The sequence below is a fragment of the Micromesistius poutassou genome (genome assembly GCF_964030765.1).
Source record: "Micromesistius poutassou genome assembly, chromosome: 5".
Taxonomy (NCBI): domain Eukaryota; kingdom Metazoa; phylum Chordata; class Actinopteri; order Gadiformes; family Gadidae; genus Micromesistius; species Micromesistius poutassou.
In genome coordinates, this window is record NC_140275.1 from 3,697,198 (window position 1) to 3,712,468 (window position 15,271).

At 51.5% G+C, this 15,271-nt stretch overlaps 1 protein-coding gene across 6 annotated transcripts in view; it reads left to right on the forward strand.

Annotated features, from left to right (window-relative positions):
- ddhd2 (DDHD domain containing 2) overlaps positions 1-15,271 on the forward strand; it is a 17,189-nt gene extending 1,918 nt beyond the window's left edge. For 2 of the 6 annotated variants that reach the window (XM_084467938.1, XM_084467937.1), the window contains exons 3-18: positions 137-329; positions 777-967; positions 2,112-2,201; positions 2,310-2,430; positions 2,539-2,628; positions 3,120-3,261; positions 3,617-3,825; positions 3,949-4,016; positions 4,507-4,626; positions 4,911-5,006; positions 5,331-5,513; positions 7,066-7,221; positions 7,720-7,822; positions 8,650-8,829; positions 12,481-12,649; positions 13,159-15,268. In XM_084467938.1, the coding sequence (XP_084324064.1) occupies positions 137-329; positions 777-967; positions 2,112-2,201; positions 2,310-2,430; positions 2,539-2,628; positions 3,120-3,261; positions 3,617-3,825; positions 3,949-4,016; positions 4,507-4,626; positions 4,911-5,006; positions 5,331-5,513; positions 7,066-7,221; positions 7,720-7,822; positions 8,650-8,829; positions 12,481-12,649; positions 13,159-13,240 (2,193 nt within the window). In that variant the 3' untranslated portion in view covers positions 13,241-15,268. Of the gene's footprint in view, positions 1-136; positions 330-776; positions 968-2,111; positions 2,202-2,309; positions 2,431-2,538; positions 2,629-3,119; positions 3,262-3,616; positions 3,826-3,948; positions 4,017-4,506; positions 4,627-4,910; positions 5,007-5,330; positions 5,514-7,065; positions 7,222-7,719; positions 7,823-8,649; positions 8,830-9,086; positions 10,750-12,480; positions 12,650-13,158 lie in introns of those variants that run through there. The other 4 variants (XM_084467940.1, XR_014633459.1, XM_084467936.1 and 1 more) reach the window with 4 other exon arrangements.

The following is a 15,271-nucleotide window of genomic DNA, read 5'->3' on the forward strand; positions in this document are numbered from 1 at the left end:
AGAGTTCTAGTTTAGTGGAATCCTAGTGGAGTCATCGTTATCAGAAATGTGTGTACAACCACAAACTTACACGAAGTAAGACATTTTTAAGTTTGTATTTTGTGACTTTTTAACTGTTCCTCAAAACCCTCCCCAGGCGGCCCCGGCGATGGACGAGGTGTCGCCCTCCTCCACCTCCTCCTTCGAGATGCTGGACATGGAGGCCCCCCCGCCCCCCTATCAGCCCGTCAAGCCTCACTGGTTCTACTGTCGCCGTGCCGACGACAGCACCTCCTGGCTGCCCTTCAGCAGAGAGGACTCTGAGAAGCTGGAGCACGCCCACGCCGACCGTAAGGACCCGGGTCTCCGTGCACGTGCAGAGGAGGATGGATATGCCTGAGGTGTGACAAGTAGGGGGGACGTGAGAGCGCCATAAAGCGGCTGGCGAAGGGATGAGAGGTCTTTGTTTATAGTGCTGTTGTTACAGCGATGGCTTTGCTGCACCTAGGGCATCCCTCCTTCTCTTCCTCCTTCTTCTCCTCCTCCTCCTTCTTCTCCTTCTCCTTCTCTTCCTTTTTCTCCTTCTCCTGCTCCTTCTCCTTCTCCTTCTCCCTCTTCTTCTTCTTCTTCTTCTTCTTCTTCTTCAGATTAGTTTTATCTTATATAAATAGTTATGTTATACCTTGATCGTCATACATGATCCACTAGCCACTTCCTTCTAGTGGAAGAAAGTGGAAGAAATAAAAAAAAGTGGTCTGTTTAAATACAACTCATTTACGTGTGTGTGTGTGTGTCAGTGGGGCAGCAGGCGGAGCAGGTGGTGGCGGTGGAGGGCGAGCGCTACGACGTGCGGGTCAGGGAGCGGCTGCGCTACGCCGTGTACTGGGAGCAGGCCCCGTCCGAGGTGCGTCGCTGCACCTGGTTCTACAAAGGAGACAAAGACCTGCGCTTCTTCCCCTACAGCGAGGACATCGCCGCCCGCCTGGAGGTACACACAGGCAGACACACACACACACACACACACACACACACACACACACACACACACACACACGCCCATTCACAAGCACAAAGATACCCACACACACACCTGGAGGTACACACAAATACACACACCGTCTGGAGGGACCCACACACACACATCTGGAGGCCAGCACACACACACGCACACACACACCTGTCTGGAGCTATACACACACACACACACACACACACACACACACACACACACACACACACACACACACACACGCCCATTCACAAGCACAAAGATACCCACACACACACCTGGAGGTACACACAAATACAAACACCGTCTGGAGGGACCCACACACACACATCTGGAGGCCAGCACACACACACGCACACACACACCTGTCTGGAGCTATACACACACACACACACACACACACACACACACACACACACACACACACACACACACACACACACACACACACACACACACACACACACACACACACACACGCGTACACGTACATACATGCACACGCACAGACGTCTGGAGGTACACACATACAAACACAGACACACACACACCTGTCTGGTAATTCACCTGCACGCCCACCTGTGTGCTGGTGTTGTGCTGTGTGTGATGTGGGTTTGCTCCATGACACATTAGGCGTGGTGAACAGGCAGGACAAAACGGGCCCCTGGAACAATATTGTATTCATGTTTTTTGTATTTCTTTTTTGAAGCTCTTGATGCGCATGATGCAAGACAATCATTGACTATGCTTGGGTTATGTTTTGTGTGTGTGTGTGTGTGTGTGTGCGTGCCTGTGTAGGCGTGTGAGGCCCACATCACTTGCCAACCTGCTCTCTGGGTTGCTAATCCCTTGAACCCTCCTCATCTCTCCGCTCTCCTCTCCTCTCCTCTCTCCTCCCCTCTCCCCTATCCCTCTTCTCCCCTCTCCTCTCTCTTCTCTCCTCTCCCCTCTCCCCATTCTTCTCTCCTCCCCTCTCCCTTCTCTCCTCCTCTCTCTCCTCTCCCCTCTCCCCTCTTCCCTCTCTCCTCTCCCCACTCTCCTCTCCTCCCCTCTCCCTTCTCCCCTCTCCCCTCTCTCCTCTCCTCTCTCTCCCCTCTCTCTCCTCTCCTTTCTCCTCTCCCAGGATGCCTACATGATCGCTGTGACTCTTGACGAGTGGAAGACCAAGCTGCAGTTCCCCAGCGGGGAGACGGTCATCCTGCATAACCCCAAAGTAAGTCACCGGTAGTGAACAGGATCCACAGGTCCAGCGTGGCCTGGCCAGCTGCTCTCTCTCTCTCTGTGTCCCATCGTCCTGTTTGTTCCTCCTCTGTGGCCCTAGATGATCATGCAGTACCAGCCCATCACCCTGCAGGAGGACTGGGTGTCGTCCCCGTCGGAGCAGACCCGGCCCCGCACGGTGAAGAGAGGCGTGGACAGCATCTTTGTGACGATCCCAGACGGTAGGCCAGGGCTGGTGTTAGCTGTGTTCAGGTGTCACCTCATCTGATGCTATCGTCTGATAGGCCCACGGGGGGTAGCCACCCAGCTAAGGTTCTGCTCCTCTCCAGGAGAGCCGGAGAAGATCGACCACCTTGTGTTCATGGTCCACGGTATCGGACCGGCGTGTGACCTCCGCTTCAGATCCATCATACAATGTGGTACGTGTGTGTGTGTGTGTGTGTGTGTGTGTGTGTGTGTGTGTGTGTGTGTGTGTGTGTGTGTGTGTGTGTGTGTGTGTGTGTGTGTGTGTGTGTGTGTGTGTGTACGTGTGTGTGTGTGTGTGTGTGTGCGTGTGCACACATGTGTGCACGTGTGTCTGTGTGCCTGTGTGTTTGTGTGTGTGTCTTTTAGATTTGTACTTTTAAACCTTTATTTAACCAATGATTTTTAAACATATTTATCACAAAAGAGAGTGAGTCCTGGCTGTTTGTGTGTGAACTACAGCATAAGACAGAACTTATCACAACTCACCACTAAACTCAAAAGGCCAGAAATGTCCCTGGCCTTAGTATGCATGAAGTCACTAAGTATCCACACACACATGGTGTCAATGAATGAAGCACAACAAGTGTCTCCTGTGTTAGTGGGCTATGTCTCTAAAAGGTTTTTTTTTTTTCTCTCTCTCTCTCTCTCTCCTTCTCCCCTCTAGTGAACGACTTCCGGAGTGCCTCTCTGTCCCTCCTGAGCTCCCACTACCGACGAGGACAGGAGGACGGGCGAGTGGGACGGGTGGAGTTCCTGCCCGTCAACTGGCACAACGCCCTGCACGGAGACGCCACCGGAGTGGACGAGTGAGAGACCCCTGGACGGAGAGAGAGAGGGAGAGAGAGAGAGAGAGTACTGATGTCTGAAACCGTCATAGCTAGCTGTGTATGTTAATTAGTCCTATGAATAAATTGTTTTGGCCTGAAATACAATTAAATATAAATATACTTTTCATTTTTTTATTTAAATTGAATGTGGGTACAGCACTCGAATGGGGTTTAAAACTCAAAATCCCCTCCCTGGTATCTCCTTACATAAGCTAGTTCAGGGCAAGGCGCACACATTCCCTGACTTCAAAGCTCTGAAGAGATTCTCTCTCTTATCTTACTTTCTCCTCTCTCTCCCTTCTCCTCTCCCTCCTCCCCTCCCCCCACCCCCCAGGGACATCCAGAGGATCACCCTCCCCAGTATCGGCCGCCTGCGGCACTTCACAAACGACACGCTGCTGGACCTGTTCTTCTACAACAGCCCCACCTACTGCCAGACCATCGTGGACACGGTGGCCTCCGAGGTCAACCGGCTGGACGCTCTCTTCAGACAGAGGCACCCCGAATTCAGCGCCGCCGTGTCGGTGGTGGGCCACAGCCTGGGTGGGTGGCGCCGTCTCCGTTCCCCCCCCCCGTACCCACACAGGGAGACGCCGGTTCAAAGGGGTCCAGGGTTTTAGGACAGTCACCGATTTATTGTCCTCTTCTTTTTTTTTTTCCCCCCAGGTTCACTCATTCTCTTCGACCTGTTGACCAATCAGAAGGCCCCGTCAGGGGACGTGGATGCCGAGGAGGTACGCTGAGGCACCTTCTCCGTCCTCTCTTCTCTCTCCTCTCTCTTCTCTCTCCTCCCTCTCTCTCTTCTCTCCTCTCTCTTCTCTCTCCTCCCTCTCTCTCTCTTCTCTCCTCTCTCCTCTCTCTTCTCTCTCCTCTCCTCTTTCTTCTCTCCTCTCCTCTCTTCTCTCTCCTCTCTCTTCTCTCTCCTCCCTCTCTCTTCTCTCCTCTCTCTCCTCTCTCTTCTCTCTCCTCCCTCTCTCTTCTCTCCTCTCTCTTCTCTCTTCTCTCCTCTCTCCTCTCTCTTCTCTACTCTCTCTCCTCTCTCTCTTCTCTCTCCTCTCCTCTCTCTCTTCTCTCTCCTCCCTCTCTCTTCTCTCTTCTCTCCACAAAACAAGAATTGACTCTACTTTGATTTAAGAACAGAAGCTTCCGGCATCTCTCCCACTGTGCCCTGCCCTGCCCTGTCCTGTCTGGTCCGTCTCACCTGTCACTCCGGTCCTGTTCTAGGGGATGAGTGACGACCCTTGTCCACTGAGCAGCGATGCCCTGGAGCAGGCTCTCATCAGACTGGGGCTGCAGGAATATCTGGCTCCCCTGCAAGCAGAACACCTGGACATGGAGTCACTGGTAACACACACACACACACACGCACACTCACACGCATATGCACATAAACACACACACACACACACACACACACACACACACACACACACACACACACACACACACACACACACACACGCACACACGCACACGCACGCACATAAACACGCACACGCACGCACATACACATGCACACACACTCTCGCGCACGACCACACACCCTGTGAGATGGAAAGAGTTAGCATAATTTGCATAGAGTGTAGCATAATGACAGTGTTGAGTTAAGGATGGCCCCTCCCCCCCAGACGCTGTGTCAGGACGAGGACCTGAAGGCCCTAGGAATACCCCTGGGGCCCCGCAAGAAGATCCTCAGCTACGCCCGCAGGGCCCGCGCTCAGGAGGTACACTCACCCGGGTCTGGTTCAGCAGACCTGTCCCCTTTAGAGGAGCTTCAGCGGACTGTCTCTTGTTATGTAAAGAATTACAAAAACACAGGATTATAGTAAATACTGTGTTCTTCTTTTGTCATATAACTTTAATTCAAATATATATATATATATTGTTATTTGTTCATTTGTTTTTGTAATTACCTCTTCTGTGCTCTGCTCTTCAAATATCTTTGTACAGCAAATCTGGACAAAAAATGAATGTGCTGTATTAATTCAATGTTACCTTGGCTCATATACTTCATTTGTTTAATGCTGTTTCCTTTCTCCGTCCAATAGGATTGCAGGGGCGGCACCGTGCTACTAGCACCTGACCTCCAGGCTCCGCCCCCGGGCTCCTCTCTGGTCAATCACCACGGTAACCAGTGCTCGTCGGCCAGCCCCCAGCAGGCCCAGTTCCACCGGGCCCAGTCCATCACCAGCGCTGTGGACTACGAGTACTTCAATGTGGGCATCGGACAGGTAACCCTCACACACAGGTAACCCTCACACACAGGTAACCCTCACACACAGGTAACCCTCACACACAGGTACACACAGGTAACCCTCACCTTACACACAGGTAGCACGCACACACACACACACACACACACACACACACACACACACACACACACACACACACACACACACACACTCAGGTGGGCAGTGCAACAGCAGTCAGACACAAATACAATAGAAATACACCATGAGACATAAAATACCTAAAAGACACGAGACATAAAAAGCACCCGAGCTAGCTAAGACAATTGCATCCCTCAGTGTCCATAATGACCACTTTAACGACCAAACATGGAGGGGTTAACATGGCAGGGCAAACCTCAGATCCCTCACACTCAAGCCGGCCCTCCATGCTTGCTTGTGCACTTGGAGGTAACCGTGGCTACAGTCCTGAAAGCAATGTTGTGTCACCTTCCTGCTTCTCTCCCCCAACCCCCCCCCCCCCCCCCCTCCTCCCCCTCGCTGCTTGCCTGGACAGAACAATGGAAGCATAGCCATGGGACAGGTCTGTCCCAGCCAGCCAACCTCTCATACCTCCCACTGTCCTTCCTTGGTGATCTCTCTGTCATTCCACCACACCTCCCCTTAAGTTTGTCCTTAAAGGGGAACCCTCACGCCTGGATATAAGCGAGCGATATATATACGCTTCATTATGAGCATTGTGAAAGAATCGCGATCGTTAGAAACGTTACCTCCGTTTTCCGAGAATGAATTACGGAAAGGTTTGGACCGTTGACGTCAGGGGGTCTGACCGATTCTGAACGAAATTACATAAATGACAAGAGTGTGGCGGTTCCCTGTTAAACCTGTCAGCTTAAACTGGCCAGAAAGAGAACTACAAATGCTAGTTCCATGCTAGTGGATACTAGCATCTGTCCCCCCCCCATCACTCCCCCCCCGCCCCCTCCATCACTCTTCTCTGGTGTATGGGGCTAGACGGGCACATCGTTCTCTCGCTCCAGCTCATCATGGGTGGCCCCATGTCCATGTGTTTCATTCCTCTGCCATCTCGTCTCCTGCAGCTTGAGTGACACCCACTAACTCCCCCCCCCCCCCCCTCCCCCGCCGCGGCCCTCACCCCCCTCAGGGCTCTGGTGTCTGGTCCTCCTCATCTCTCCACGACCGTCCACTGTGCATCCATCTGTGACTGCATGGATCTGATGTGTGCTGACGCTCCCCCGCCCTCCCACTACCTGATTGTTAGATGAATGGGTGATCAGAGAGGTGGATGGATGAATAGATGGACACATAGAGATACTGTATATGGATGAATAGATGGACACATAGAGATATATGGATGGATGAACAGACAGATAGAGAGGTGGATGGATGAATAGACAGACAGACAGAGAGGTGGATGGATGAATGGATGAATAGACAGACAGACAGATAGAGAGGTGGATGGATGGATGCTTGCTTTGTCTCCCCCCAGGTAGAATAATGTGTAGATTATATGTGTCTGATTATCTGTCAGAGTGAATCCTTCATCCTGTTCTGTCCCCCCCCCCCCCAGGTGTCCATCAACTACCCCCAGCTGGTGTTCCGGCCCCAGTCCTTCTTCGCCTTCGGCTCCCCCATCGGGATGTTCCTGACGGTGCGGGGGCTCAAGCGCATCGACCCCAACTACACCTTCCCCACCTGCAAGAGCTTTTATAACATCTACCACCCGGTGAGCACCGGGGGTCCGCCGGCACAGTGCCCCCATCAGTAGGGGGTCCACCAGCAGAGGGGGTCCGCCAGCAGCTCAGTGCCCCCATCACCGGGGGACGGAGGCCGGGGGCCCGCCGGCTCAGTGCCCCCATCCCCGGGGGTCTGAGGGGAGCATGAGGTCATCAGACCACGGGAGACATGGGACAAAACGTTTGTTATTAAATTAGATCAGACAGATATTTGACGAGACTCTCTCCATCCAGTCACTAGGGTGAGAAAATCCTCTGCATTTTCTCTTTCTAGTCAAGTACATGTCTTACTGTGCGTTCACACCCAAAGCAAAGCGAATATTCTACCTGCGTGCTCGCCAACTTCAAAACACGGCCGCTCACCACTGCTTTAATTTCCAAACAAATGATGACGTGGAGCGTGTGACCGGCTGGGAGCTCAGTAGCGCTGCACTAGAGGCAGACGGTGGTTTAAAACACCAGCGTGTCCCCTGTTGTGTCCCCTGCAGTACGACCCGGTGGCGTACCGCATCGAGCCTATGATCCTACCGGAGGATGACCTGGAGCCCATGCTCATCCCCCACCACAAGGGGCGCAAGAGGATGCACCTGGGTGAGTTGTGCCTGTGTGTGTATGTGCATGTCTGTATAACGGTGGTTCCCTTTTTGACCTTTGACCTCAATTTTGTGTCTGCAAATTAATTTTGTTTTTGCATCTGCAATCTCCTGTATGTGCTCCTCAAAGCCCATGAGAGGACCCCCAGTGGGGGCCCCCTGTCCCCCAGGCTGGGCAGCACTGGCCCATCATGCCCTCGGTATACCGCAATAATTATGTGGAAAACTGGGTGTTGGCACGGATAAAATGTCTGGTTTGTGGCCAAAGTCTCCTCCCACCAGTGTCTACCCCCCTGGCCAATGCGAGGCCATGTGTGAGCACAGAAAATGGATTTAAATGAATAAGTGTCCATAATGAGGGAGTCCTTGTGGGTGGAACGGTGACTGGAGGGATTACCTCCTCACCAGTCTTCCCATCAGAATATCTGAATCAAACTGGTAGGGTGGAAATGAGCAGCCCTCTAGCATTACATAGGGCTGACGTGATGGATGTGGGTTCATCACCCATTCTTGTTTTAAAGCTGTCATTCACCCCCTCTGCTCTGGCTCCAGGCTCTGTCAGCGAGATTTTTGCTTGCCATTGATGGATAACATTACAGCTCCCTTGAAGTGAAGCCAAAACCTCTTGATCGCCCCCTGGTGTTGGGAGTCTGCTCCCACTGATGCAGGCTGATTATAGGCTGACAACAACTCGTCTCTCTGTCCCTTGATGCCTGGCCTGTGGGAACACTGGTTTGGGTGTGGGGTTGGGTGTGAGTGAACCAGCGCCCTGAGTCAGGTTCTTTTTGATGGTGAAGGCCCACTTGGTGTGTGTGTCCCGTGCAGAGCTGAAGGAGAGTCTGACCCGCATGAGCGCGGACCTGAGGAACAACGTGCTGGGCTCGCTGCGCACCGCCTGGCAGTCCTTCTCCCGGCCCAGCGTGGCCGCGCTGCTGCCCCCCGCCGAGGAGGGGGGGGAGGCCGCCCCGGAGAAGGAGGCGCCGGAGACCCCCGGTACCACACCTTGTGTGTGTGTGTGTGTGTCTGTGTGTGTGTGTGTGTGCGTGTGTGCGTGCGTGCTTGCGTGTGTGCCTCAACGTGCCTGTGCGTGCGTGTGTGCACGTTCCGGGGGGCGTCAGTGTGTGTGTGTGTCTGTCTGTGTGTGTGCACGTTTGGAGGCGTGTCAGTGTGTGTGTGCGTGCGTCGGCATGCGGTCTTCTCACAATCCTGTCTTCTGAACGTGTCTCCTCTCCCTGCTGCTCGACCCAAACCTTAAACCTCAGCCTCAGCCCCCGATGGAGGGGACGAGACAAAGCTTGATTTGTGGAGTAAGATACTGGAGTGGCCGCGGGCCCTCCACATGCATTACTTCCAAGGTAAGCCGGGAGGACAACTTGGCTTGCTTCAAGTGGCTCATTCTCATAATGCTACGTGAGCATGAGGTATATCCCTGATGCTACGCTACATCAGCCTGAGCTATGTCTCCCTGATGCTACACTACATCAGATGAGCTATGTCTCCTTGATGCTACGCTACATCAGATGAGCTATGTCTCCTTGATGTTACACTATAGTAGCATGAGGTATGTCCCTGATGCTACGCTACATCAGCCTGAGCTATGTCTCCTTGATGCTACGCTACATCAGCCTGAGCTATGTCTCCCTGATGCTACATCAGCATGAGCTATGTCTCCCTGATGCTACATCAGCATGAGCTATGTCTCCCTGATGCTATGCTACATCAGATGAGCTTTGTCTGTCTTTGTCCCTGATGCTATACTAAAGTAGCATGAAGTATGTCTCCCTGATGCTACGCTACGTTAGCATGGGTTGTATGGCTGTTAAACACACAGCCATTTCCATGGCATATCTCACTAATGCTTGAAAGGACTTGTAGGCCTGCAACCTGTTCTACTGTACTCTAATTAAATGATATCAGACTTCTGTCATAGTTCTGGTCATGATTCTGTATCGGCCCAGTTTCCTTGTTTACGTGGGAGATTAACAGGATCCAGAATAAACAAAACATGACTAACTCAAATGGAATGGCTGCTCGCTGGGTCTACTCACCCATCTCTCCACTCCTGCTTACACAACGCCTGCTGAATGACCTGTGAACCATCACGTCCACGTCGCTGTGTTCACGCTCCACCAGATACTGGATCTGGTGGGCCAGCGCTATCCAGTAACAACCCTTATCCAGCACTTAACCAGCTGCACCCCTTAACCAGTGCTGCCTCTTAACCAGCACCAGCCCTTAACCAGCACCGCCCCTTAACGATTGAAACCCCATAACCAGAGCCCCCCCTTAACCAGCGCCACCCCTTAACCTGTGCCACCCCTTAACCTGTGCCACCCCTCAACCAGCCCCCCCCCCCTTAACCAGCGCTGCCTCTTAACCAGTGTCACCCCTTAACCAGCGCTGCGTCAGGGTTGACAATGAGCAGCAGGAGGAGCGCCACTCTTCCACTGTTCTGCGTCCGATTTATAAATAGAACGGGAGGGATGCCGAGCGTTAGCGTCCGCTCACAGCTTTCACTCAGCGCTCGTTTTACAAGGTGGTGAAATGTTTTGGGTTGACACAACAGTGGCATGGAGGTGGTTCCAGTGACACCTGTGTGTAACGCCTCATGCTGTGATCACTTCACTACCCTGGCATCACGCAAATTGTGCACCCGCACCAACAGGTCCGCCTGATTGCAGGAGAGCTCCGGGCTCTCGGGCTGCTCGTTAGGCGGCAGACGTGTTCCTGCACGTGTGCTGAAATGACTGAGAATAGCATTGACGTCCCAACTATGAGTGACCTTTAGAGATATGCAGACACAGGCTGTGTAACCTTTCAGACGTTTAAAGGACTTGTAGGCCTGCAACCTGTTCTACTGTACCGGTTTCTGATTCTGTATCGGCCCAGTTTCCTTGTTTACGTGGGAGATATTAACAGGAAATGGTAAGGTCAGTGTCATTATCCAGAATAAACATAACATGACTAACTCAAATGGAATGGCTGCTCGCTGGGTCTACTCACCCATCTCTCCACTCCTGCTTACACAACGCCTGCTGAATGACCTGTGAACCATCACGTCCACGTCGCTGTGTTCACGCTCCACCAGATACTGGATCTGGTGGGCCAGCGCTATCCAGTAACAACACTTAACCAGCGGCACCCCATAACGGGTGCTGCCTCTTAACCAGCACCACCCCTTAACCAGCACCGCCCCTTAACGATTGAAACCCCATAACCAGAGCCCCCCCTTAACCAGTGACACCCCTTAACCAGTGCCACCCCTTAACCAGCGCCACCCCTTAACCAGCACTGCCTCTTAACCAGCGCCACCCCTTAACCAGCACTGCCTCTTAACCAGCACCACCCCTTAACCACTGCTGCCTCTTAACCAGCGCCATCCAGTGATACCCCTTAACCAGTGTAACCCCTTAACCAGCGCCCCCCCTTAACCTGTGCCACCCATTAACCAGCCCCCCCTTAACCAGTGCCACCCTTTAACCACTGCTGCCTCTTAACCAGCGCTGCCTCTTAACCAGTGTCACCCCTTAACCAGTGTCACCCCTTAACCAGCGCTGTGTCAGGGTTGACAATGAGCAGCAGGAGGAGCGCCACTCTTCCACTGTTCTGCGTCCGATTTATAAATAGAACGGGAGGGATGCCAAGCGTTAGCGTCCGCTCACAGCTTTCACTCAGCGCTCGTTTTACAAGGTAGTGAAATGTTTTGGGTTGACACAACAGTGGCGTGCAGGTGGTTCCAGTGACACCTGTGTGAAACGCTTCGTGCTGTGATCACTTCACTACCCTGGCATCACGCACATTGTGCACCCGCACCAACAGGTCCGCCTGATTGCAGGAGAGCTTCGGGCTCTCGGGCTGCTCGTTAGGCGGCAGATGTGTTCCTACATGTGTGCTGAAATGACTGAGAATAGCATTGATGTCCCAACTAGAAGTGACCTCTTTAGAGATATGCAAACACAGGCTGTTTAACCTTTCAGACGTTTTTGAATATTAGGCAGGTGTCGCAACATTGTGTCGCAACATTGTGTATCGACGGCGACTCGTTCTGAAAACATGTTTGTATGTCTCTTGAGTTCTCTGTAGCCGGTGTCACCGATGTTTTGATGAATATCGTCCGCTAATTCTAAATGAACAAACTCAATCTCAAAGAACATTCATGTAGAATTAGCTGCTGGCAGTGGGGTTGTTTATGGCTGTTTGTAATCCTGTGATGAATGAGACTATAAAACCAAACTCCACTAAATGAGATTCGACTAGTCTGACATTTACCCTGTAGATGTATCACACTAGCCCTGCTCATGGCATCCAGGGAGGCGACAACTCGACTCTGCATAGCCGCCCCCCACACCCCCACACCCCTCTTACATACTTATTGTATGTTGTACGTTCTGGCACTTAACAATAGTACTTAGCATTGTGTGGCATCTTATCCTTAGCTATCTCTGGTGTATACGGGGAACGGGTTAACCGAGTGATTGTTAGTGCTCGGCCCTTGCTTCTATGAACATCCTCACTGTACCGACAGAGATACTGTATATAGCGTTTCACCTTCTTCTGACAAATGTACTTATGGTCAAGTCTCTCTGGATGAAAGCGTCTGCTGAACGCCCTGAATGACAGGCAGGCCTCCCTAAAGCCCCGCGCTCCTCTCCCCAGCCTCGTACGAGGAGACGGAGGCGTCCGCCTCGGCCGAGGAGCCCCCCCACCGTGAGGTCCAGGTGGGCTCGCTGAACGGAGGCCGGCGGATCGACTACGTCCTGCAGGAGAAGCCCATCGAGAGCTTCAACGAGTACCTGTTCGCCATCCAGTCCCACCTGTGCTACTGGTGAGTCTGCCGCTGGGGGGAGCTCATTAGGGGACGGCGGGTAAAGGGAACGTCGTTATCGCACCGCCAGGCCAGCCGCCAACACGACGGCGCGGCGTGATGACGTCAGAGTCATGTGATGTGACCGCCGGCACTGGCACCAAACCGAAGGGGACGTGTGTCACCAGAGGGGGGCGCTATTCCTTTAGTTAGGGTTACACTTCCATATTGATAATTGTAGGTACCTAATCATTGTTGGTAACTGGTTTAAATGGGAATACACTACAAACGGTTGTGTTGGATTAGTGAATGATGTATGAAGTTGGTTTTGATGCGGCCTAAGTGAGGTACCCTACCAACGCTGAAGGGGTACCTGGTCCGGGGTACCCAGTCCGAGCTACCCGGTCCGAGGTACCCGGTCCGAGGTACCTGGCCCGGTGTACCTGGTCCGGACGACCTGTCTCGGTTGTTCCTTGACTTGTGTTTGTAAATGAGTAACCGGTTTGTCTGTCTGTCTGTCTGTCTGTCAGGGAGTCTGAAGACACGGCCCTGCTGCTGCTCAGAGAGATCTATGACCAGCTGGGCGTGTCCTGTGAACAGCCACAACAGTGACTCCAACCTCGGGGGGGGAGAGACACACCCGCTCCACTTAACTGGATTTGCATAGCGGTTTGAGATCTTCAGCCAAAGATTTCAAAGATTGAAGAACGCCCGCCCCGCCCCCCCCGAGGGTCACATGACACCCCCTGCTGGCTTCACCAGTGATGGATGGCTGCAGTCACGTGACCTCGGTCCAGAGCATCCCATTGGTCAGGGGGTGAGGGTCACATGGTTTGGGTCTGCTGGAGCTGCAGGTGTCGGACCGTGAAGACCCGGCACCTTCTAGCGGGGCCACGGATCTCAGATCGTCTTCCAGGGGGGGGTTTCTAATCCACCGCCTCTCACTTGACCTTCACTTATCCCTTTAGACGTTGTTTTGTTTTAAACTTTGCACTTTTACATGCACTTCTGTACTTCAAACGTACTGCTTTACTTTCAGGCCTGATTACTAGCATGTGTGTACCTGGGCAGATCTGCTTATGCCGATGAAAAGTCAACATTTCTGTAATGGATATTTGTGTAGACCAGATGAGCTTCTGGTCTGTTCTGGACTGGTTTCTCTGGAGAGGGGGTCAGGGGTCGATGACCTGGAACCACTTGGTTTGTCAGGATCCTAAATGCTTCCGGTTTTTGTGGGAACTCCAGGTTCAGTTCAGTTCAGTTTTAATAGTTTACTTTATATAATTTAGTATATACTCGAAGCTGCTGCTCCCTGGATGCTACTTGTGCAAAGTTATAATATAATAGAATATATTAAGTACAGGCAACTTGAGTTAACTCTATAAATGAACCAAATGACAGGTTATTGTATTACATTTTAGCACAGGGCTAAAGTACCAATATAAATAGAACTGAAGTGGACATTGAGGTCATGCAGTGAATCAATATTTATATGAATAAAAATGGGCTAATAGTTGAATTTAATTAATTCAATCTGAAATGACATTTCAGGAGTACCGCTTCTGACCACCAGGGGACACCAGTGGCGTGCTCGTTTATAAAGCACACGTGCTGGTGGCGAATATGTTTCTCGTAGGCGGAATCCGGGAAAACCATGAATATTAATTGGGGGATGGTGGAGATTATCCAATCACGTTAAGTCCCTGATCCAATCCGAAAAGGCCAAAATCCGTCACTTGACTACATCTGTCGGCGCGATCGCATGGAAGGTAACTTCATTTGTAGTGTATATTAAACTAACGTTAGTCAAACGCATTTCTCTGATTCGCGTGTGTGTGTTATTCATTATGTTGACAAATGTAGGCCTATATATAAATAATTTCTACATAATGGAATTATAGTAGGCCTAATTGCGTAATTAAGAAGAACGATGAATTGTTTACTATGTAGGCCTATTAACACAGCCTAATGATAAAACAAAAGAGCAAACAAATTAATCAACATTTCTATTTTATAGAAATATCCAAGATTACAAAGGCATAGCCCCACAATTTCGTCTTGATTGTAGGCCTAACGTTAATTTTGGGGGATCTCACGATCTCTAACATTACAGCTGTTTGGTGAATAAAAATTGGCTTTAATTTGTCTCCCTTTGAGAAGTGTGCTCAGGATTGCGTGGCAAGAGTCATAGCGTGAAGGCCAAGTTGACATACATTTTCATCTAAGTAAACGCGAAGCGGCAGAGCGGCTGTGGACAAAATATGAATGAAGGCATGATGACGGAGCTCTGGCTGGTGTGCGAGTTTGACTGACAGGCTGCCTGTCTAATCCAAGCGTTTAAGGCGGGACTTTTCCTGGATTCCGCCTACGAAAAACACATTTGCGAGCCTCGAACCAAGACAAAATAGTTTAAATATAGTCCAGTATATAAATATATGGAAAATCCCTAGTTGACTGTGATAATAAAATAAAGAGCTATCCCATGTAACCCAGTGTAAAATGTCATGCCATCTCTCTTTCAACCCACTTTCCTGTCCAAAAAAGCCCACTAAAATAATTAACTATGATTCTATCCATATGCGCTGAAAGTGAGTGGGCGGAGCCAAAACAGCGAGCTGCTTAAAAGGAAGTCCGAAGGCGCCT